Consider the following 24,333-nt stretch of genomic DNA (forward strand, 5'->3'; position numbering starts at 1 on the left):
TACAATTCTATACATTGTATAGGGCAATGGGTTTTTTGCAAGGATTCTGCAGCTCCCCTGGCTGGTTTCCGAAGCTCCCCTAGGAGCCATGGCTCACGGTTTGGGAATCACTGTCATACTGCATTATTAGTAATCATGTTCTAGTAGTTCACAAGATCATGACTGAAAAGATGCTATTCTATGATGCATCTGTTCATTTTTTGGACAGAATGATCAAGGTATCCACCTTGTGAACTACTAGAACATGATTACTAATAATGCAGTATGACAGTGATTCCCAAACCGTGAGCCATGGCTCCTAGGGGAGCTTCGGAAACCAGCCAGGGGAGCTGCAGAATCCTTGCAAAAAACCCATTGCCCTATACAATGTATAGAATTGTAGTCCTAATGGGGAGCTGTGGCCGATGGCCCAGTAGGTCAAGGGAGCTGCTAGTCAAAAAGGTTTTGCAACCATTCCAGTACTTGCTATTTATATTACATTTTCCCAAATGTTCTAAGTGATTTATGTACAATTCCTTAACAATCAAAACATTCCATGAAGGCAAACCATATTTTTCATACGCGATTAATGAGGGCTGAAGACAGAAAATGCAGGTTTGCCTAAGGACACCCAGTAAGGACATGGCTAAGAGCTGATTCAAAAAAAGATGCTTCTCTCTTGAACTTGGATTAAAATGCAGTCAGCTCACAAGTCCAGCTGCCAATCGTGGAACAATGACTAACAATATCCAAGTGTGGTAGCATGAAAATCTTTTAATACATAAGGAAGTTTGGGCTCTGCTTCTAAATGTTTAAGTTGAAAAGTAGATACTTCGTTTTCAGATAACCTACTTACATTTTACATTTGCAGTTAAAGAAACTCAAGAACAAGAAATGAAGTGAAAAAGAATGAGAAATGAGGTCCAGCTCCCCAACTGACATCTCAGTTTGAGACTGTTTCACACATGTGAACCAGTCACAAACTGAAAAATTGTGTTCCGCGTGATTATAAGAGTCAGAAGCAGATGGAAGAATTGTTCTATATGTCGTCATTATTTTTAAAAAAATGTAATTAGAATGGAGAAAAGTAAAGAATTGATTATAAGAGATTGTTGATTTTGTCATATCTTGGTAATTAGATTATCTTTGCTTTAATATTAATGAGCAATTGAAATTAGTTTACGCTGGATAGAAAGTGAATATTTAGAAAATACAGTATAGGCCATTAAGAAGAACTTGTATATGATATAAATAAATGGATAAATCAATAAGAGGTAGAAGTAGATGAGTAAGTAGATTAGGAAGTACAGTATAGTATGATTAATTAGTAATGGTATATGGTACCCAGCACTCCTAAACGTATGTTATATGTTTGTATTATTTGTATTGTGTGATGTCTCTGTGTGTTAATTAAAAAAATTAATAAACATTTTTAAAAAACAGATGTCAATTGGAGATATGGAATCTCATTGTTCATTCTTTTCAGAACCAGGCTACCCAGATACACCTCCTGCCCAATTACTTAGAAGTAAGTCACATTATAGGCAATGGGGCTTACTTCCAGGTAGGTATGGATAGGATTGCAACCTGTTACTTCCACCCCTCCCCCCAAAAAGAACAATAGCCCAAGGAAACAAAATGGGAACTGAGGTCACAGTAAAAAAGAACTTAGTTAGAAACAGAACCTCCCAGTCCCCAGGAGGAGCTCAATGATTGCTAACTATTCTCCTTTTTAAAATTATTATTATTATTAACAGTATTTATATACCGCTTTTCAACTAAAAGTTCACAAAGCGGTTTACAGAGAAAAATCAAATAACTAAATGGATCCCTGTCCCAAAAGGGCTCACAATCTAAAAAGATGCAAAAGAACACCAGCAGACAGCCACCAGAACAGACACTGCTGGGGTGAGATGGGCCAGTTACTCTCCCCCTGCTAAAAAAAAGGAGCACCAACTTGAAAAAGTGCCTCTTACCCAATTAGCAGGGGTAATCTAATTTTTACTCTGGCATCTGATTGGAAAGGGCTTTTATTTTAGAAGTTTGGACTTTTAAACTTATACCACCTGAGTTTTGGTGCTTTAACCTTTAGCTGGGGGTATCTGAGTTTTAAGCTTTTACCAGTAGATCAGTGGTTCTCAAACTTTTCAGCACTGGGGACTCAATTTTTAGAATTATAATCTGTTGGGACCTACTGGAAGTGATGTCATTAACCTGGAAGTGATGACATGGCTGAAAGTGACATCATCAAGCAGGAAAATTTTTTACAATCCTAGGCTGCAGTCTTATCCACACTCACCCAGCAGTAAGCCCTATTGACTATCATTGTTAAAAGCATGTACATAGTAGCCTATTAAAAATACAGATCTGTAACATTTCCTCAAATGCAGTCATATACTATCATAGCATCAATAGATTAAAAAAATAAAATAACAGAAATGAATGGAGAACCACCTAGTGGGCCCCAACCCACAGTTTGAGAAACTCTGCAGTAGATCATTTGAGTCCTGTGATAATGCCCTACATGTGCGAGGCTGAAATGTTAGGAGGAGAACTTATGCTAAAATCCTATCCACACTTACCTGGAAGTAAGCCCCACTGACTCTAGTGGGGCTTACTTCCGAGTAGACATGGCTAGGCTTGGGCTCTAGAGCTGCTGAATGTGTCACAAATGCCCCCAAATGAGAGCTTCTCTGCAAGGGGCTCTGGAGAAACCTCAAAGGGAGGCAGAAGCGGAGGGGCGAGGGGGACAGGCGGGCTGCAGCGCAGCGGAGGAGGCCCCCCGCGCTCTTCCTGGCCGGAGTGACGCCTCTGCAGCCAATGGAAGGCGGGCAGGAACGGCGCCGCGCCTCCGTGGAAGGGCGGGCGGGATTTCCTGAGCTGGGCCGGCTGGCTTGTTGTGGCTGCGGGAGGAGGCTCGGCGGCTGGGCGCGGCGCGGCCTGAGGAGCTCCCACCGCCGACATGCCCGGGATAGACAAGCTGCCCGTCGAGGAGACGCTGGAGGACAGTCCCCAGGTGGGTCGGGGGCGCGGGCTTGAGGCCGCGCGGCGCCAGCGCTGCCTCCCCCTGGCCAGGCGTCGAGCGGCTGGAGGGGACCTCGCCTGTGCGCCCGAAGGGCCCTCCCCTCCCTCTCACTGGCTCTCGCTCCTCCCACCCGCTGTGTTTGGGCCGTCAGGAGGCTCTGCTGCAGGCACCTCACAGCTAGGTAGGAAGATTTGCTACAGGTAGATCACTCTGCTACAGGTAGGTAGATTTACTGCAGGCAGATCACTCTGCTACAGGTAGATCACACGTAAGTAGATCTACTACAAGTGGCTCACTGCTACAGGTAGGTAGATTTACTACAGGTGGATCACAGATAGGTAAATTTATTACAGGTAGATCACTCTTCTATAGGTAGATCACAGGTAGGTAGATTTACTAACCGTAGATCACTCTGCTACAGGTAGATGCCCTTGTCTGGGCATCCAGAAGCCAGACATATTTGTCCAAGACTTGCTTTCTGTAGTGTGAACACTGCAGGGGTGTGTGATGGGTGGGGAGGCAGAGCCTCCCCACTGGAGTCCTTCAAAAAGTGCTGCCGCTGTGGGAGGCAGCCAAACAACCACAGCCCTCGTGCTCTGCCTGCTTGCTTCTCAAGAAGGCCAATTCTGTGCTTGGGATCATTAGAATAGGTATTGAGAACAAAACGGCTAATATTATAATGCTGTTGTATAAATCAATGGTGAGGCCACACCTGGAGTATTGCGTCCAGTTCTGGTCGCCACATCTCAAAAAAGACATAGTGGAAATGGAAAAGGTGCAAAAGAGAGCGACTAAGATGATTAGTCTGCGACACCTTCCTTATGAGGAAAGGCTATGGCGTTTGGGCCTCTTCAGCCTAGAAAAGAGGTGCCTGAGGGGGGACATGATTCAGACATACAGAATTATGCATGGGAAGGATAAAGTGGATAGAGAGATGCTCTTTACACTCTCACATAACACCAGAACCAGGGGATATCCACTAAAATTGAGTGTTGGGAGGGTTAGGACAAACAAAAGAAAATATTTCTTTACACAACGTGTGGTCAGTCTGTGGAACTCCTTGCCACAGGATGTGGTGATGGCATCTGGCCTGGACGCCTTTAAAAGGGGATTGGACAAGTTTCTGGAGAAAAAATCCGTTATGGGTTACAAGCCATGATGTGTATGTGCAACCTCCTGATTTTAGAAATGGGCTATGTCAGATGCAAGGGAGGGCACTAGGATGCAGGTCTCTTGTTATTTGTTGTGCTCCCTGGGGCATTTGGTGGGCCGCTGTGAGATACAGGAAGCTGGACTAGATGGGCCTATGGCCTGATCCAGTGGGGCTGTTCTTATGTTCTTATGCTCTGTGCATGGGTTGTGGGTGCTTGGGTGCTTCACACAGCGGTTACACTTTTCAAAGGACTTCGGTGGGCAGTCTCTGCCCCACTTGCCTCCCCACCCACCACACATCCCAGGAATACTGGAAGGTCTTGTGCTCATTCCCACATAAAGCGCAGGTACAGGCTGTAAGTTTTATTCTCTGCTCTGTGATGTGTAGCTGTACAGATGTTTCTGAAAAAATGTCAAAGAGGCCAGAAGACACCCATATGGGTCACAGCGAAAAAAGGAAGCATTTCTCATTATATTTATGCAATTATTCTGAAATTCAGACAAATTTGAAATCCGTACATCTTCCCATCCCAAGCAGTCCAGATAAAGTAGTGAGTCCCAACGTTTTTTTCACTTGCATACCCCTTGGCAGCCCATTTCCATAAACTGTACCCTTCATATTAGCAAAATGTTTGTAATTAATGTAGTTGCTGCTATTTCAAATTTATGTTTGTCACTGCTGATCCATATCTGATAATACATAATTTGATGACCAAAAACTAGCAGTTGGTGAGGCTTTCACATTCAGATAGCTGCTTTTCTTCATGCTTTGCCAGCCCCTCAAGGCATTCTATTACAGACCTGCCTTTTCCTGCCATTACAGATGTGCGCTACTTAACAATGGTGATACATTCTCCAATCCCTGTTGTTATATGATTAGTTGTTAAGCGAATGTTCAGCCCAACCTAGTGCCTTTGTTTTGTAAACAGTCCCTCCCTGCCAGAACTAGCTTGCTGCACAGGCTACTGGAGATAGATTGCTCTTCTTTGCATTAAGAGCCTCTTTATTGTGTAAACAGACACTCTGCTGCAGATTATGGGAATCCCAACTGCTTCATTAAGAGCCTCTTGGTTGTGCTTTGACCACCATCATATATACGGTCTGTCATTAAGCGGAAGATTGTTAAGTGACGCACGCTTGTATTCAATTCTTTTTCGAGGGCCCCTAAAAGTCCTGGCAAATACCCCTGGTGATACACATACCCCAGACTGGGAACCACTGAGATAAGGAAACCTGTGTAGTGTATGGAGGATGTGACTGGGGTCTTTTAAATATTAAAAGTTAAAGAGCACAGTACTGTATAGCATAAAACTTCATATAGCCCCAATTCCCCTAGGTTCCATTGAGTTAAGGTTGGTATTGTGAAAGGGGCAGCAGGTTTGGTAGAGAGCTACTCCTTTCTTAATGCTGTGCAATTATTTAAATTGCTCCTTCAATTTTCCCCTCCACACCCTTCCTCCTCCTGGAGTGCTTAGGTGGATTAGCATATCTGTAGCTTTGAAATCATCTTCACTGTTTCCTTAAGGTTGTCTTGTAATGAAATCTGTTCAAAGGCTGAGGACTTACCTACAAATATATGTTTATTGAGATGTAAGGCCTAAGTTTCCACATAGGTCTATTCAAGACTTGGCTGCAAAAACAATTACAGTGCCTGCTTTCCATTGAAATTATTTTATGTCCTGGTTTGCTATGAGCAAACTGACAAGTTGTTCCAAGGAGTCCAAGGTCACCTTATATAAATATAGTACTGCTAAAATCCTTGAAATTACTTTTAATGGTTGAAGTGTTGGTTTCCTGACTGCTCTGGAAAAGGATGATGCTGGTACCTTCTGTTTCCAGTGAAAAACTTAGCAGCTACAGATAAAGAGTAACTGTAATCATTCCTGCCATCTCTACAGCCCTCTGAGCAGTAGTTTGTACTTACAGTCTATTATGCATAATAACATCAAGCAAATTTGTGTGCAAATGTTATAGAAAATATTGCTGTCAAACCTTTATGGAGACAAAATTATTCGCATGACTTTGAGTTTACAGTAATTTGATATTTGGTATTAACCTTATCTTTTGTTATTGCTGTGTGTAATGTTATGATCTGTAGCCTTATCCTAGACATGTAGGTTCAGAAGTGAGTCCCGGTGAGTTCCATGGAGATTACCTTCAAGAGATGTTAGGACTGCAGCATTAGCTGTTCATTTTATGCATTCTTCATACTTTCAGCTCAACTTAACTCTGATCTTAAAATTTGGTTAAAATGACATTCATATTCTTCTGCATAGGTGGGCAACTATTTTAAACTGTTCTAATGTGTTTGTAGAAATGTGTTGATTACAGTTGTGAGCATTATAAGCTAGTGTACTGTACTGAGCACTCTGGGCTAAGAATGTGAGCTAGGAGCTCAGGGTTCAGATCTCACCTCTGCAATTAACCTGCTTTAAATCTACTATTCTTTCAGCCTACCCACCCCCTAACCTTGCAATAATGGATAACTGTACTGTCCTGCTTTGTCAGGGCTATTGTAAGGATTAGTGAATGAATGGTTCAGTTCACATCATAATGACAAATCATGATTTGGCATTACAGATACGAGCCATGTGTCCCGTTCCATGTCATATGCTCTGCTTAGTTATTTCCTGGTTGGATCAAAACTTACTTTTCCAGTTCGGCTATAATGGCAAACTCTGCTTTGATCAAACCAGGGCATAATTAATGAAACAAAGTGCAGGAGCTTCTGGCTCAGACACGTAATGGTAAACTATGGTTTGGCCAACCCCGCATCATGTGAACCAATGCAACATCTTGGACAGTTTTCTGTAAAAAGATAATGGATATATTTTATATGAAGCATTTGAAAATATTTAATGCTCTATATCAGGGGTGTCCAAACATTTTGGTAGGAGGGCCACATCTCTCTGACACTTTGACAGGGGCAGGGAAAAGAAAGAATTAATTTGCATTTAAAATTTGAATAAATTTACATAAATGATTTGAGATGGAACTTATATGACTGAATGAAGGTCTTGCACAAAACAAGTCCAGCCTTTCCTTTGCTGCCACTCCTGCATCACATAAGTGAAACAGCAAACAGTGGAGGGAACCCTCGTTCCACAGCTCAGGTGAGAGGTCAAACAGTCATCCTCGCATTGAGAGCAGTTGCGTCGGGCCAGCACAGGCTCCAGCAAGTCTCTGGAGGGCCAGAGGCTCATTGGAGACTGGGATCCCTGCAGGCTGGATTGGGAGCCCTCCGAGGGCCGCAAGTGGCCCCAGGGCCGGGGTTTGGGCACCCCTGCTCTAAATGTTTTTTTTTTAATTGTTTGAAAGAGGAAGGATTTAAAGTTGTGCTTCCTGTCACTTTAATATATATGCAGTTCTGTATTTTGTGCGGTTACATTGAAGATAGTTAAGGAAGCTAGGAATTAGAATGGTCTCAGCTGGCTGTTCACCCATGTGAACCATTCTTTCTTTGTAGCCTAGTAGTTTGTCAGAGCCATTGCTTAAGCAACTCTATAATGCACAGGCATACTAATGAAACATTCTTGTGCGCTGGTATCCCCAAGGCTGGATGAATAATAATGCAGTGTGATGACAAAATATTTTCTTGTTACTAATCTCCTTGAATGACATGAGTAAACCACACTGCCCATTGAATACAGCAGGGGTCTCCAAACACTGGCCCAGGGGCCAGATGTGACCCACAGCAAGCCTCTTTCAGGCCCGCAGCCACTGTCTTGTCCCCTGAAAGCCTCTGCCCTGCTCAACTGAACATAACCAGAACTGTGCTCTGATTGTGTCTGGAGCGTGTTCTGAGGGCCAGAGAGGTTGAATGAACGAGCCCATTCATTCATTTATTCACTCATCTAAGTTCCATGTCTAATTTATTTATTTATTTAATAATAATAATAAACTTTATTTATATCCCGCCCTTCTCCCTAAAGGGACCCAGGGCGGCTAATTTTATATTTAATTTTATATTTAAATTTTTTTCCCGGCCCGCCACACCATGCCAGATATTTGATGCGGCCCTCTGGCCAAAAAGTTTGGAGACCCCTGGAATACAGTATAGCTTCCAATACTGATTACATAAGCAAATAATTGTAGGAATAAACATCACACAGTGCAAAATATCACATAAGCATAATAGGCTTTAGCTACCAGTTGAATGCCCAGGCACTGAATCTTAATTTGCTTACAGTATTGTTGAAAACCGTGGACTGGGTGAGAAGTGAATGTTCTTGCTTTTTCTTACTAGTTTGTACTGTAATTGTGGAGATGTGTGGGTTTTCATGTGTTTTTTATTTTCTTGATGTAAGATGCCTTGTAGTTCTCTTAAAATAAATGTCATTTTGTTTCTTCTACATCGGAGGTCTCCAAACCCCGGCCTGGGGGCCAGATGTGACCCGTGGCGAGCCTCTGTCCAGCCCGCGGCCAGCCTCTTGTCCCCTGAAAGCCCCTGGCCCACTTTGCCGAACATGACTGGAACTATGCTCTGGTTGCATCTGGAGGGTGTTCTAAGGACCAGAGAGGTTGAATGAATGAGCCCATTCATTTATTCACACATCTATGTTCCATCTCTAATTTATTTATATAAATTTTATATTTATATATTTTTTCGGCCCTCAAAACCATGCCAGATATTTGATGTGGCCCTCTGGCCAAAATGTTTGGAGACCCCTGTTCTACATCATAAAACCGCTGCCTGCCCACCTACTAATTGACAGCTGTGATGTACTTCAGTTTGAAGTAAGCAGCTACCAAGCTGTGTCTGGAAAGCTGCACTGTGTGCGTATTGTAACAGCCATTAAGCTGCTCCTCTGCTCCTTGTTATGGCATATCCATGCCAAGTGGAAGCAATGCATGAAACCGTGGCACTGTAACCCATGTCTTTTAGGTTTCCTAGCTGGTGCCTATCCAATGGAAGAAAGTTCTTTAGGAGTTTGGGCCATTGTTCTCCAGCATTTTCTTCTGATGAAACAGCTAGGTAGTGGATGCAAATGAGATTCATGTCTCAAGGTGTATAGGAGAGGTAGATTGCTGAGTAGGGATTGTCCATGTGTCTCTGAATGACTCATCAGCATCTGTATACTTCACAGGTTTTTACATAGTCAAGAGATGGCATCATAAAATCTCTGTCCAGAATCCATAATTTTGCATCATAGATGTAGGAAAGTACTAGATTGACAGTTTCTTTTGTTGGCTGCTTGAATTTTCTGTTTACTATTAATGTGATGACTACGTATTATGTCAAGTGTGCAATCAATACTTGTGTGTCTGAGTTTTTTTTTTGTAAATACACACGTTGTGTTCCCGAGTTCAGACATGGCCCCCCCCCCAAATCATGGAGAAATTCTCTTCATGTTTGGTGTTGCCAAATGCAGAAAAAAGGTTCAGATGGCTGGAGGTGGTGTAGTTCCAGTGAACATGAAGAAGGAATTTTCTGAAAAAAAGCTTTTGGGGGGGAAAACGCTTTCTGAAAATTCAAATATAAAGGTCATCTGGGTTGCTCAGTTAATACTTAAATCAGAAATTTGACCCAATTTTAAACTTTATGATTTCTTGTTAAACCCAAAGTTTTAACTATTTAACCCAAATGTTTTAACTATTAACTAAACTTGTAATTCAGTCTAAAATTAAATATATTAAATAGATTCAATTGCAGTTTACTGCTACAAAAGATCAATTTTAACTTTTATGCCACTGGTTGAGCATTAAAATAAAAAGCAATTAACCATAGGGAAGTACTGTAGTCCAAATAGTCTAACTGTTCTGCTACTTTGTCATCATATTCTGGCCTAGGCTGTACTTTATGACTTCTAGCTATGTGCCAAACCATTTGATAGCAATGAATTTTATTCTAGGACTTTGGGTTGCCTAGACCACATTTAGCTGCTACACTGGAGTCTCAATTTTATACAAATTGTTTATTTTTTAGACACGATCTTTGCTGGGTGTGTTTGAAGAAGATGCTGCGGCAATTTCCAGATATATTAACCAGCTGTATCAAGCCATGCATCGCATTTATGATGCACAGGTAGGGTGACTTCCGAATCCAGAAGTTAGACAGTCTTGAGTCAGTTTTTCAAAATTGTGCAGTTGATAGTGGGTTAGATCTGGAAAAGTGTTTGCACAGGGTTTTTTTGTCTCTGTAACCCCTTGAAAATATGTTCTATGGGTTCTGAACTCACACTGGAGGCCAGACCTGAGCTCTTGGATGGGAATGAAGATGTTCTCTGGTCATGTCTGGGAGCCTTTCTAAGGCTCACAGAGGCCTCTGTGGGCATCAGAAAGGCCTCTGGAGGTACCAGAAAGGCATTTTTGGTTTTCCTGAAAACTAGAAGTGACTTTCTGGCATCTCCAGAGGCCTTTCTAAAGCCCATAAAGGCCTTTTTGGGCATCAGAACACCTCCGTTCAGCGACTAGAGCAGTGGTTCTTGCACATTTAGCACCGGGACCCACTTTTTTAGAATGAGAATCTGTCAGGACCCACCGGAAGTGATGTCATGATGGGAAGTGACATCAAGCAGGAAAATTTTTAGCAATCCTAAGCTACAATCCCACCCACACTTACCCAGGAGTCAATACCATTTATTATCATTGTTAAAAGAATATACATAGTAGCTTGTTAAAAGTATAGCTCTGTAACATTTCTCCAAATGCAGTCACAAAACATGGCAACATCAAGTCTAATATATTAAAAATAAAATATTGAAATGGATGGGGACCCACCTGAAATTCGCTCGTGACCCACATTTTGAGAAACACTGGAGATTAACTCCAGTTGTGTCCAGACGTCCTGTGGACCAGACCCACAGATTTGTTTATCTGTGGATTTTGGTATCTGTGGAGGGTCCAGGAATGGATCCTCCGCAGATACCGAGGTCCAATTGTACTTTATACTAAGTTAGACTGTTGGTCTAGCTAGCAGGGTATTCACTGTATCATGTTTTCATGTGCTATTCAGAGTTATGAAGGAAGGAGATACATGCTATAGTTCCTAGAATGTTAGCCACATGTTCTGTTTTTGTGCCTGCAAACAGTCTCAAATAACCCTGACTTAGGGCTCAGTAACCAACTTTCCAGCCTCGGTGTAGCCCCAATATAAGAGAACAAACTTTCCCTTCCCTTGAAGAGGCCTTTGTGACTGTCCATGCACTGTAGATTACAGTGCAAACCCCATAGGCATGGCTAGATCAGTGCTGGAAAACTGAATTGGGCCATTAGTATTTTATTGATGTTTGTGTAATTATGCATGTTTCAGATTTATTTATAGTTCTTTATAGTTTTGTTGTAATATTTTTTGTTACTTTTTAACTCTGTTGTGTGAGAGATCACTGTAGCAAATTGCTTCTAATCAGAATTTATCTAGATTTAAACATTGCATTGTTGGGAATTAAATGACTATAGCAGCCGATATCTCTCTTTCTTTACATCAGAATGAATTAAGTGCAGCAACACACTTGACTTCAAAGCTTCTGAAGGAATATGAGAAGCAGGTATAGTTCTCTTGGAATGAAATATTTGGGTTAAAATTCTAGAGAAGGTTGCCAGCTTATACTGGGTCAGCTCATGTGCGTTAATAATAGCTTAGAGTGCAGGAATTAAGCAAGGCTTTCCTGATTCTTTTATTTCCCTCTAGGAAATAGCACTTGCTTATTTCTTGCATGTTGTCCTGTTGTTAAAGGCACTGGTAGCTGACCAGGAAAGAAACTGGCCACACCATGAATGTACACATTGGTTATTTTAATTTTATTTCAGCACAGGCATATTTTAATTGAATTTTTCTGATTCAGATTGGGTATTTGGATTTTTCATACACAGTATAGTCTATTAAAATGAGCTCACAGGAACGTAGGAACCAGATTCAGTGTCAGGCAATTGTACTGTTGGCACTGACTAGTAGTGGCTCTCCAGAGTTTCAGACAGAAGTATTTCCTACCTGGTGATGCCAGGGATTGAACTTGTGACCTTCTGCATGTGAAGTGTGTGCTGTCACTGAGCAACAGTTCTTCTTGACACTTGTCTTTATGCACTTTGCCTGTTTATATTAAAAAAATATCCATAAATACTTTTCTCCTGACCTGTAATCTTCTTTCAGAGGCTTTTTTCTTGGAAAAAAGATAATATTTATATTATCTTTATATTAATACATTTTATTAGACCTTAGGAATAAATTACTGTGCTGTGAAACATTTAGAATGTTCAGTGAAGGTTAACTTGGGTGTAAGAGTTTGTTCTTTTTTGCTAGCGCTTCCCTTTGGGTGGTGATGATGAAGTTATGAATTCTACTCTGCAGCAGTTTGCAAAAGTGATAGATGAGGTAAGAGAGTGTGTGTGTTATTTCACTGGAGGCTTCCTAGGCGAATGATTGCTTTGTTACAAATCATAGATTGTTTTCTGAACTGCTTAGTGTTAATGTAAGAGTAACTCCATTCTTGTCATTTATAGATAGTGTTGCAGTTTCACTGCAAGTCCTTGTTTAGGATCGTACCCCATTGAGTTAAACTAACTAGCTTTTAACTAGATAAAACCCAAGATGTAGGTCCCAATGAACTTAAAGGAGACAAGATAAAAATTAAGGATGCGATCAAGTTAAAGATTTTTTTTAAAAACCTCATTGATTTAATCTAGAAAGGCTTGAGTACCTGCTTAATTCTCTTACTAAAAATTGCATGTCAAAGTGCTTAATTTTAGCAGGATTGTGAATTGAAAGGTGTGTGTTGTTTTTAGCACTTGTAAGCCATTTTAAATTGAGAGTCAGTATGGAAATGTTTCCATTCTTGTAACATTATTTGTAAAACAGGTGAAATCTACACATTTTCAGGCAGAATTGTTTAGCTGTATGGATATTCTTTTCTCAGCTCAGTTCTTGTCATGCAGTACTGTCAACTCAGCTGGCTGATGCCATGATGTTTCCCATCACACAGTTCAAGGAAAGAGATCTAAAAGGTAAAGTAATTGCTGGCACAAATGGTGTGCTTGTATATGAATATTAATTCAGTACCAATTTACTAGTTTGCTACTTTGATGACCACCTCTCAATCAATCACCCCCTTATACAAAACAGAGCAGTGGCATTTCTCACCTGTGCCACCCAGGGTTACACCTCCAGAGATGCCACCTCCCTCCGCCCACAACCTCCCATCATGCAGCAGATGCCATGGGGCAGCATTTGCTGCTTCCTCCTGCACCTTCTGCCTCCCCACTGGAGGCTTTCTGAGAGCCGTGACCTCCCCTGCCCTCAAAAACCTTCTAGAGGCTGAAAACCTCCATGTTACGGTTTCACTCAGGTCCAGCAACCCCTCCCTTTACCCAAAGCACAGCGCTGGGAAAGAATGCAAAGCGATTATCTTTCTTTCACATATTCAGGGGAAAGGGAGGGGGTCGCTCATCTTGGAGTGAAGTTCTAAGTGCCTGGAGAGAGAATGATTGATGGATTGTCTGCCTAATGACTCTGTCTTACATCACTAAGGTCAGCAAGGTTGTTTTTAAATCGCCTAGCAAAGGGACATTTGTTTTTTAAATGGATTTGCTTTAATGCAAATTTTGCTATCCACATGAGTTCTGGGAACAGCACCCTTGCGAATAACGAGACTCAACCTGTAGTAATATTTCTTAAGTATACCGTGTTTCCCCGAAAATAAGACCTACCCCGAAAATAAGACCTAGTGTGTTTTTTGAGAATTGCTGAAATATAAGACCTACGCCGAAAATAAGACCCAGTTGTGATCAGGGCCGGGGGGGGGGGCAGGAGGGGTCCTCGGGCGGGGCGGGTGGACAACATGATCAGAACGATGCACTCCCACGCGCCACCTAAAAAGCGCCTGCTGTGCTGCCTTGGGCAGAGAACACTGAGGAGGAGCTGAGGTGGGAAGTAGCAAGCAAGGCAACCCTGCCTACCAGGCTCTGAGGCTGTCCACGAGTTCCAGGGAGTAAGTCCCATTAACTATAAAGGGACTGCCTTCTGAGTAGACAGGCATCCTCCTGGGTGCTTAGGGAACACCCTCTCCACACCTTCCAGGGAGTAAGTCCCATTAACTATAAAGGGACTGACTTCTGAGTAGGCAGGCAGGCAGGCATCCTCCTGGGTGCTGAGGGGATATTTTTGTACATGAATGACTGTGGATTGTTGTACATTAAAAAAGAAAAAAAAAGACCTACCCCAAAAATAAGACCCAGTGTGTTTTTTTGAGCCAGAAAAAATATAGGACAGTGTCTTATTTTTGGGGAAACACAGCACATATACATCAGTAGAATTATTAAACGGATGCTGTCATGGGGTTGGGCAAGTGGCCTTTTCCTTTAACAGAGGTTTTAAGCTGGTTGCTAAGTAGAAGACGACATGAGGCTGTCCAGGTTTGGTTCATTTGTAATTTGAGGTATAAAACCTGGATGTGGGTTCACAGAAGAAATAGGACAGGAGAGAAGGAAGCTTGGGTTAGCGCTCCTGATGCTGGAGTATGTTAGAAGGCAGCTGATGGAGTATTATGCTGCTGACAGTCCTGCAATGTTGGTAACTCGGTGACCTTACTATCTTGTAGATAACTTTTCTTGTTTTGTACACTACTGTAAATGCACGATACTAATGGTTATGAGGCAACAAGGGCTCCCTTAAGAACTAACATTTTCTTGTAATAAAGTTCTTCTATTTTGAAGATTAAGTGCATTCCCTTTTATTGACTAAGGAAATGTATTTCAAAGAACCTGGGCGCTTAATGGTGTTATAAGCAGACCACATTATCCTCAAGGGTTAGGTGGATTAGACTGGTGAAAGAGGGTGCAACCTGCCAGGGTTTGGAATTTCCCCTAATCTTTCCCTGACACTCTGGGTGATAATCATGACATAGTGTAATTTGACCACGTTTAAGAAATAAGAATGTTTACTCACATAAAATTTATGTTCAAGTTTATTAGATTGATCAGCACATAAGCCATACACCTATTTATCTAAAATCTTAAAACCAGAGTTTAAAACCACATAGGAACAGAATTTGGCTACATCCACAACACACTCTTTGCAAAGACTAGTTAACAGTAATTTCAATCTTAAAGAGTCCGAAAACATAGAAGATTTGTGTATCTATTTCTTTAAGAATCGATCTCTCCCTGCTGTATATTTTGGGCATCGGAAAAAGATATGCACCAGGGTATCTAATTCAGTTAAGGGACAATCACAATAACACTGCTCGGGAGGGACCCTTTGAAAATGACCCTTCATTTGTGCAGTTGGTAAAGCATTACATCCTGCAATCATATAAGCACGCCTTAACTTGGGAACTGTCAGTACATAAAAATAAATGGGTAAAGAAAATTTAGAGGGAAATTTAATTCCGAGATAAGAAAGGGAGCATTTACGCTTAGCCTCCCTTAGAAGGCAATCCCAATCTTGAATTAATAGCTTTTCAACAAGCAGTGAATGGCTTCTTCCACTAAATTTTTCTAGTGACTGTAGAACCTGCTCACATATTTTCATATTAATGTTGTTATTCCATTTTACCCAGCAGCGTTCTTGTGCTGCTAGTTTTGTGAAAATAGGAAGATTTTCAGCAATTGTGAGTCTGAACTTAAATCCGATAATAGCTTTCTAAACATAAAATTTAGGTTTATAACGAATTGTAGTTTTCTCTGAAGGACTCTGCTTTTTTAGACTATCATATAAAGGTGGGACAATTATCTAATTTTCGAAACGTGAACTACCTCTTTATTCCAAAGAGTATTAAGGCACTATTGGTTAGAAATTTAACATTTTTCACCCCTCCACCACCACATTATTCATCGTCGTGCACCCTAATCTTTCCGTCTTCCTCAGTATCCATCCAAAACAGTAAAATGAACTGTGAAGTTAAGGAAAGTAGACTAGAAAGAGGAAGTTGGTAGAGTGGCACTAAAGAATTGTAACAAATGCATGTAATTCTTGGTATTTCTGAGCAGAACATTATATTTGTCTTCCATCAAGACATTGAATTATTGAACATATTTTATTATATATGTCAGTTTTAGTGATGTGTTTCTGAATTGTTATTTTAAAGGCTAAATTATTCAAGTCTTTAACTGTCTAAAGTGCAATGAGCAGTGCAATGTGTTCATTGCTTCAAGTGCAGTGAACAGACCTGTTTAAATGTGGGCCATGTTATCTATCTCATTCTGTAGGAAGTCATTGTGAATGTTATTAACTGACAAATGAGGAACCATTGTCCTAAAAACATTTTTCTAAAGGTGTGTTTTTCTTCCCCCTATTGATGTTGCCTTAGAAATTGACAAGTTGCACCATACAACACTGTTGCTGTATGGATATCTTGTTCTCTTAATTTGAATATTGCACTTAGTAGTCTTGGAGCTGTGACTGTTAATCATTTAGACAGAGCAGCATTTCTCAACGCTGCTCTCCTGACGTACCTCTTGTCAATGCAATGTCCTCAGAGGTACCACCGGAAGTAACTGGTTATGACAGCATCACCAGTTACTTCTGGGTTCAGAGACCGCAACGGAGGCTTCCAAGGTCAGCAAGAGGCTCAGTCTCAGGAAGAGCTTTTCCTTGCACTCAAAAACCACGTGCTAGAGCTTTGCCTGCTGGGCTGAACGACCTACTGCTGTTGCAAGTTTCCATCGCAATGTCACTGCTGGGCGATGGGTGCTACGGATACCACCCAGCACTGCCCGGTGTAGCACCGGTTAAGAATCCCTGATTTAGAGTGACATTTGAAGCTGCAATCGTATATGCACTTGAGTAAAGTCTAGTGAAATTAATGGGGATAACTTATGAGCTAATATGGCTAGGATCTAGTTGTAAGATCAATTTTTATACTAGTGAAAAGTTATCTGCTTAAAAAAGCATACCTCACTTATGGGCAGGAGAACAGAAGGAAACCTGAAAGTAATGAATGAATGTTTGTTGTATAGCTTACATTAACAGCAGCAAAATTGTTGTAATATTATATATGTCCTTAATTAAATATATTTATTTTTAGAGATGTTGACTTTAAAAGAAGTTTTCCAGATCTCAAGCAATGGTAAGTTTGCCTTAAATGCTAATTTCATGGCATGCAGTCCAATCATACTAGTATTTTTTGGCTCCAGAGCCCCATTTTGCTAATTGACTGGCTGTAATAGCTGTCCTTCAACTTCAAAGCTAGAAGTCATAGTACAGTTTAAACAAAGGAGATGGGAGAAACTCTTGGGAGGCTTGTATGATTTTGATACTAGTTATCAGGAAAAAAAAATCATTCTGAGAATTAGTAAAAGGAGAAAACTTTCATAGGATACAATCCAAATATTAAAGACTTGGGCTCAACCTGTGCAAATATTTCTGGGCTAACTGCAGATATTTGTAGTACCATAGTACTTTTGATTATGTTGATGTCTTATTAAATATAATATAGTGGGCAGGGGAAGTCAAAGCAGCAAAACTGTCTGAACTGCTTTGGCATCTTCAAAGTCTTTTGAAGGCTTTAATAATTTTTGAAATTTTGTTGTGAGCAAAGAAATATTGCTTTATGAATACCATAGTTTATATTTTCCTTTAATCAAATGTGTGTCTTTTGTGTCTGCTACTCAAATCAATGTAATTTTCATTTGCAGATCATGATGCTGCCATCACAAGATATAGTCGACTATCCAAAAAAAGAGAGAATGAAAAGGTTTGAGAAGCTTTTAATACAGCAGTTAGGTCTGATGTTATAGAATGGCTACAACATGCTACAACGTTGTTGTATGCAGTTTTGTGAAGAAAGCAAACCTTTATTTCTCACTGTAAGTGTGGCATTTACCAAGCGGGATATTTTCTAAGAGTACCTTTTTTAAAACAGGAGGTGTGATTGTAAGTTAGTCCAGGAGAGAGAGAGAGACAGAGAGAGAGAGAGAGAATTTGTTGTAACTGAGTATTTTTAGATTCTTTTTAACTAATGTTTAACTAAGGCAATGTTGGTTAATATTATGTAATGTGTTTAATGGAGAAGTATTCTCCTGCTGGATATAAACAAACATACACTGGTGTCATTTCCTGTGCGTCTGAGTCAGAAGTTTTTTTCTTTTCAGATCAAATATGAAGTTACAGAAGATGTATATACTTCTAGGAAGAAACAACATCAGACGATGATGCACTATTTCTGTGCATTAAATACTCTTCAGTACAAGAAAAAAATTGCCATGTTAGAACCATTATTAGGTTACATGCAAGCTCAGGTGAATGTCTTTAGAAATGGCAGTTCTGAAATGTGATGTATATGTAACATAAGTCTGCTTAAATAAAAGGACTTGAAGTCAATCTATGTCGAGGTTTGCTGGTGCTGAAGGAATAGTTTAGATGCTCAAAGCAATACAATCAAATATTTTTAAACTATGAATAGACAGTTCAAGATCTCATGTGCTGTGCAGAGGATTCCTGTTACAAGTCTCCCTCTTATACTTTTCTCCGCATTTATGTCCAACATTTTGAAAAACTAGATATGAAAATTCCCTGACCTTGTGTCCTTTACTGCTATCACCTCTCCTGCATATCTTTCCTCTGAGCTCTTAAAGGGGCATCCTTGATATTTAGAGTTTGCTGTTGCTGAGCCTGCATGTTTTTTCTCTGCTGCCGTTGCTTCCGCTTCCTCTAATGACTGACTAGTAAAAGGAATGCTGCAGCCATGACAGGAAGCAGTAGAAGCGGCAGCACTGGATGCTGAGGAAGAGGTAAACCCTCCATTTGTTCCTTTCCCTCAGCGTTCAGTGCTGTCGCTGCTTCCTCTAATGGCCATCGAGGTAATGCTGTGTTCCTTGTGTTTGTTCCACCAGCCATTAGAGGTGGAAGCACTGGGTGCTGGGAAGGCACTATCTCTCTTCCTCAGTGTTCTGTGCTGCTGCCACCTCTAATGGTGATGGTGCTGGGCTCCTAGTTTTCTCTCTGCCAACCGTTAGAAGGCTAGGAGGTAGTGGTGGCCTTGGACACCAAGGGAGAAAGGCATGCCCTCCTTTTGCAAACTGCAGTGCAAGAAGAGCATAAAGCTGGTTGGACTCCGTGGAGGCAGCGGATGGGTGCAGGGTACTCCCATCAACTTGCCATCTTCTCCAATTTATTGTCTGAGAAGAAGTTCTCAACTCATGTCATGGATGGGCCACCTCTGCAGGAATTTGTGGTTTATGAAGTTCAGGACTGCATGCTGCTCTCTATATTCCCTGTCTGTACCTTAATCTACTGCTTCTTATGGGATAATATCCATCGCTATAAACCCAGTGAAGGATACTGTCTCCATTAAACCCCATTTACGTTTTTAATGGGGGAGAGTTCCCCTTTATAATACTTCTTGCTTCAAATTTAAGTTTTCCAATCCATCACTTTGACTTGTTAAAGGAGACCCTTTTATATTTGGCTCACCAAGGTGTTTTCCCCTGGAAAAATTTTACAGTTGCAAGATGCTTATCTTTCCTCATCCCCCCCTGCCAGTTTACCAGGAAAAAAAGTAAACAATGTGCAGCATTTTAGAAAATAGTTATTCTCTTTTTTAAAAGTATTTGATTGGAATAGCAAGTTTCAGTTGCTGCAGAGATGGAGATGAGGAGGGGGCTCACTCTTAGATGTGGATAAGTTGGAATTGACCCAGTTTAACTTACTGGAAAGAAGCAAGTGTATTGAACCAATTTCTCAGTCTACACATATACATGTATAGGCAAATTGTTACATTATTGTATTGAGTCTCTAAGACAGGAACTAAAATGAGATATGTATACATAAATGTTATTTTGGTAAAATGACTGAATTTTCCTTTCTAAAAGATAAGCTTTTTTAAGATGGGCTCAGAAAATCTTACTGAACAGCTGGAAGAATTTTTAACAAATATTGGAACAAGTGTACAGGAGTAAGTTGACTTCCTCTTTTCAAATGCATGACTTGGCTTCTCTTTTTAATACACTTTTAAGTTAAACATGCTGTTCAAACATTTGACTTGTGCTTTGTAGTGTTCGGAGGGAAATGGATCATGAAGTAGAGACTATGCAGCAGACTATAGAGGACTTGGAGGTAGCCAGTGACCCGCTCTATTTGCCTGATCCTGATACTACAAAATTTCCGGCCCAGAGGACCCTAACTCGGAAAGCTGGTTATCTGAATGCAAGAAAGTAAGAAGCAATTTCTGCTATATGCTCAAGTCCCTCAAATGGTGTTGTACTTAACAATACAATAGTTGGAGTATTTCCCAGAGAAGTCTTCATGATTCAGATAGTTTACTTCCCACTGTTTCTCTGCTGTAATTATGGATAAACTATTTTGAAATGATAAAATATAATTACGTGTAATATCAATGTAATATAGGGGCCTTGATAAAATGTTTATTGAGGTTCTGTGAAAGTAGAACATGTAGACACTGCTTCCAAAAATAAGGGTGCATTTTGAACAAGTGCTGAAATTCTGGCATGAGTAGTTAAGGGCCCAATCCTTTCCAACTTCCCAGCTTTCAGGCAGCCTTGCCAACAGGCACGCACTGCATCCTGTGGTAGAGGGGCAGTCATGGAGACCTCCTCAATGCAAGGGAACGCTTGTTTCCTTAACTCGAGGCTTCATTGCGGCTGCATCACTGTTGGATAGGATTAGGCCCTAAGTTATAAAGTTGAAATGCTACTACTATATTTGTCCATAGTGATTTATGATGAAGGTTGCTTAATGTTATGCCTACCGGTTTGTCAGTCCATTTATCATATGAAATAGGATCTTGTCTATAAAAGCTCATGTTGCAATAACATGCTGTTATTTTAAGATGCCACAAGAATTGTTATGCATGTATGGGAAAACGAACTGGCCATGTGATGGACCTGATAGATCAACTCCTGCTTCCAAATAGACAACCTGTTGTTTAACTTTTAAAGTGAATTGTATCTTTGGCAGTAAACGCTGCTTCTGGTAACAACAATAAATGATATTTGGCTATATGCAAATATCACAACTTTGGATCTTGGCTGTAGACTTGATATTTGGAATTTGGTAACCATGGTAACCATGTCTTCATCCAGTGTGGATAGTATTTTTATTGCCCTTCTTGATAGTCCTAAAGGAAGTAGAAACATTACTTTTAAACTGTGCCACTTAAAAAATAGTTAAGTGTATCATTGACAATGCTCTTTTATATAAGCAGCTTAGGGCCAAATCCTATCCAATTTTCCAGTGCCGGTGCAGCCATGCCATTGGGGCGTGCACTGCATCTTTTGATGGGGAGGCAGTCAAAGAGGCCTCTTCAAGGTATGGAAACATTTGTTCTCTTACCTTGGGGCCGCATTGCAGCTGAAACGATGCTGGAAAGTTGGATAGGATTGGGCCCTCCGTGGCATATCTCAGATGCATTTAATCCTGCCTTTTTTTTTTCAACATGCCGAAATAATTTTTGTATTATCTGTATGATTTAAGTTCTCTTGGATCTTCTGAGGAACTATATTGGTTTCTTCAGTCTTGGTAATAGTACACAGTTTTTTCTGTGTGGATAGATCTGGACAGACTGATCCCTCCCCCCATTAGCGTATTCTAATTGGGGAGATATATCTCATGTTAAATGCTAAGTCAGAATCTGCTTTCTTGTTCCAGTAAAACAGGGTTGGTGTCTTCCAGTTGGGACAGACAATTTTACTTCACTCAGGGTGGCAACCTAATGAGCCAAGCAAGGGGTGATGTAGCCGGAGGACTTGTTATGGATATAGACAACTGTTCAGTAATGGCTGTGGATTGTGAAGACAGAAGATACTGCTTCCAGATAACATCTTTTGATGGCAAAAAGTTTGTATTCGTTCTCATTGTTGCTTTAGTATTAAACTATTTTAGTTGTTTTGTTTGTAGTTGTACGGGTCTGATCCCATGGAGTTGCTTCAGCTTAGTGAGAGGGTTGTTGCCCATTCACTTTCTCTTCCATGACTGACTGCCATCAGCCAAGTGCCTAAACTTCAGAAATCAATAGGGACAACTTCTTCAGCTGCTTCCTCCATACTATTACTGTTTCTATCATGATCTGATGGTATTGTAAAAGTATTGCAGGGCCAAATTATCCTGAGACTGCTCCTAATGATTTCTTCCTCGCTCATTTGTATGGATGCCTACTGAGCACAGCTGGATCAGGGTATGCTCCTTGGCACACAGATTGTTTAAATATGAAATATCTGGAGCATTGTGCACTCTAAATTCCAGGCACTCTAAATTCCAGATACTAAGGCAGCAATCCTGTACGCACTTACCCAGGAATAAGTTTCACTGAAGTCAGTGGGGTTTATTTCTGAACATACAGGCATAGGATTGAGCTGTTACTATAGATGCTATTATTATTTATTTACTTAAAAGATTTGTATCTCCTATCCTATGCAGGAAGCAAATGCACAAATATTTTGAGTGAAACAATATGCATGTTAACTAAATGGAAACTTAATGTTCATTTTGGTCAAGCTTTTATCAAAGTGTAGGTCTTTGAAATGTTTGAATGTTAGTGAAAGCTCTTTTGATGATTTGTATTGGATTGTGGGGAGAGCTATGGCTAAATCCATTTTTTTCCATTTTCTACCAGATCTTCAATTTTGCAAGCAGATAGCAAGAAAGATTATGAAGAGGTAAGCTGATCAACAAAACATGTAAAACTACAAAGTGTGGCGCTTAAAAGATGTATGCATCTGTCAAAGTGATCACTGGACCATGAGAACTTAGGCTATGATAGCTGAGTTAGCTTCTAAGTGTCATCATGAGACATTGTTCTTTGCTGTGGCAAATTAAGGGCCCATTCCTAAGCTTTGTGTGCTGGCTCACCGTCGGCGCAAACTGTTGCCGGCCCTAGTGCAGGTGCTCTACCGGTGAAGCACTGAACCTCCTCTGTTCTGCAGTAGGTGGGGGTGTGGGGGGAGACAGGGGAGGAGGTGGTCCGGGACAGGGAGGTGACAGTCTGGGACAGGGAGTCAGTGGGAGGGTGGGGAGAAGGTGGAGAAGAGGCGTTCCAGAGCAAGGCGGAAAACTCCACCAGAGCCTCCATGTCAAGGGGATAACCTGACATGGAGGCTCTTGATTCTATGCCAGTCTTTGTGTTGATGTAGAATCGAGTAGCCCCATTGCGGGATTACTCGTTTTACCCAGGGGAAGGGGACAGAAGTCCCCTTCCCCTGAGGAGGAGGCAGCAGCAGCTGCCTGCAGTATGCTGGTTGTGGCAACAGCCATTTTCAGTGCCCCTGCAGCCCCACATGCCAGGCAGCTCTGGATTGGGCTGCCCTTGGGCTACTGCTCTAGACAGTGTAAAACTGTTGCCGAATCAGATATGTTTTCCTTGGGCCATACAAATAAAATTTGTGATGCCAGTAGGAGTTGGCTGGTCAGTATGAGGTGGCTTGTAATAAAGAAGTTCTGTTTAGATAAGAAAGAAGTTGGACTGCTGGAACAACTGAGAGCTAGAAATCAAGAGACTTTTCTCTTGACCAAGGTCTTATACTCAGCCAACAGTATTTCTTATTTTTTTTATTTGATCAACTGATTCCCATGACACATCACAAACTGCTTGTGCAGCTTCCTTCATTTTCTGAAGTATTATCCTAACAGGATGGGGTGGGGTTGGAATTACAGGTTTCCCCCGGTATCCACAGGGGATATGTTCCTGCCCTGGATACCTGAAACCATAGAGAAGGGGAATCTCATCTTTGCCCCCCCTCCCGTGGCCCGTTTACATTCCCCCAAAGTGATAAGGTGTTTTGCTTAAACAGATGCTGTAAGCAAAAAGCTTACAGCAAGATGATCAGGCAAGCAGCCAGAAGGGAGACTTAAAAGCAGTCAGGAAGTGAAGTTTGCTCCCTTCTAAGCTGCCTGCTTGCTCGTCTTGCTATAAGCCTTGTGTTTATAGTGTTAGTTCAAGCAAGACACATTACAAAGGTAATGGGCCACAGGGGAGGGATCTAGATAACTGGATCCACAGATACTAGGGAAACACCTGTAAAAGAAGTCAAAATCCAGTGCATCGAACTCTTCTTTAGATCCTGTTAATAACTTTATTTCTCCTCCTTTTTGATAATAAGCAAGCTAGTGCATTTACATGTTGCACCCTGCATGTGAGCACAGAATAGGATGGGTTTCTTTCAACAACAATGTGTTCTGAACATATCAGAAAAGATTCAAAATGAGTTTTTTAAAAGCTGCTTCTCTCTAGCAATTGCCCAAACAGCAAATGCAAGCCAAAGACTCTTGTTTGTTTGGTTCTTGGAGCTTC

General features: G+C 41.1%; 1 protein-coding gene across 1 annotated transcript in view; it reads left to right on the forward strand.

The window, feature by feature from the left end:
* The first annotated feature begins 2,865 nt into the window (after nucleotides 1–2,865).
* The window catches only part of APPL1 (adaptor protein, phosphotyrosine interacting with PH domain and leucine zipper 1), a 39,880-nt gene continuing 18,412 nt past the window's right edge, over nucleotides 2,866–24,333 (forward strand). The window contains exons 1-12 of the mRNA XM_066616493.1: nucleotides 2,866–2,995; nucleotides 10,083–10,181; nucleotides 11,584–11,643; nucleotides 12,396–12,467; nucleotides 13,009–13,096; nucleotides 17,116–17,157; nucleotides 17,726–17,784; nucleotides 18,182–18,328; nucleotides 19,901–19,983; nucleotides 20,084–20,242; nucleotides 21,696–21,884; nucleotides 22,660–22,702. Of these exons, the coding sequence (XP_066472590.1) occupies nucleotides 2,942–2,995; nucleotides 10,083–10,181; nucleotides 11,584–11,643; nucleotides 12,396–12,467; nucleotides 13,009–13,096; nucleotides 17,116–17,157; nucleotides 17,726–17,784; nucleotides 18,182–18,328; nucleotides 19,901–19,983; nucleotides 20,084–20,242; nucleotides 21,696–21,884; nucleotides 22,660–22,702 (1,095 nt within the window). The 5' untranslated portion in view covers nucleotides 2,866–2,941. The remainder of the gene's footprint in view (nucleotides 2,996–10,082; nucleotides 10,182–11,583; nucleotides 11,644–12,395; nucleotides 12,468–13,008; nucleotides 13,097–17,115; nucleotides 17,158–17,725; nucleotides 17,785–18,181; nucleotides 18,329–19,900; nucleotides 19,984–20,083; nucleotides 20,243–21,695; nucleotides 21,885–22,659; nucleotides 22,703–24,333) is intronic.

The sequence above is a fragment of the Tiliqua scincoides genome, chromosome 2 (assembly GCF_035046505.1).
Source record: "Tiliqua scincoides isolate rTilSci1 chromosome 2, rTilSci1.hap2, whole genome shotgun sequence".
Taxonomy (NCBI): Eukaryota; Metazoa; Chordata; class Lepidosauria; order Squamata; family Scincidae; genus Tiliqua; species Tiliqua scincoides.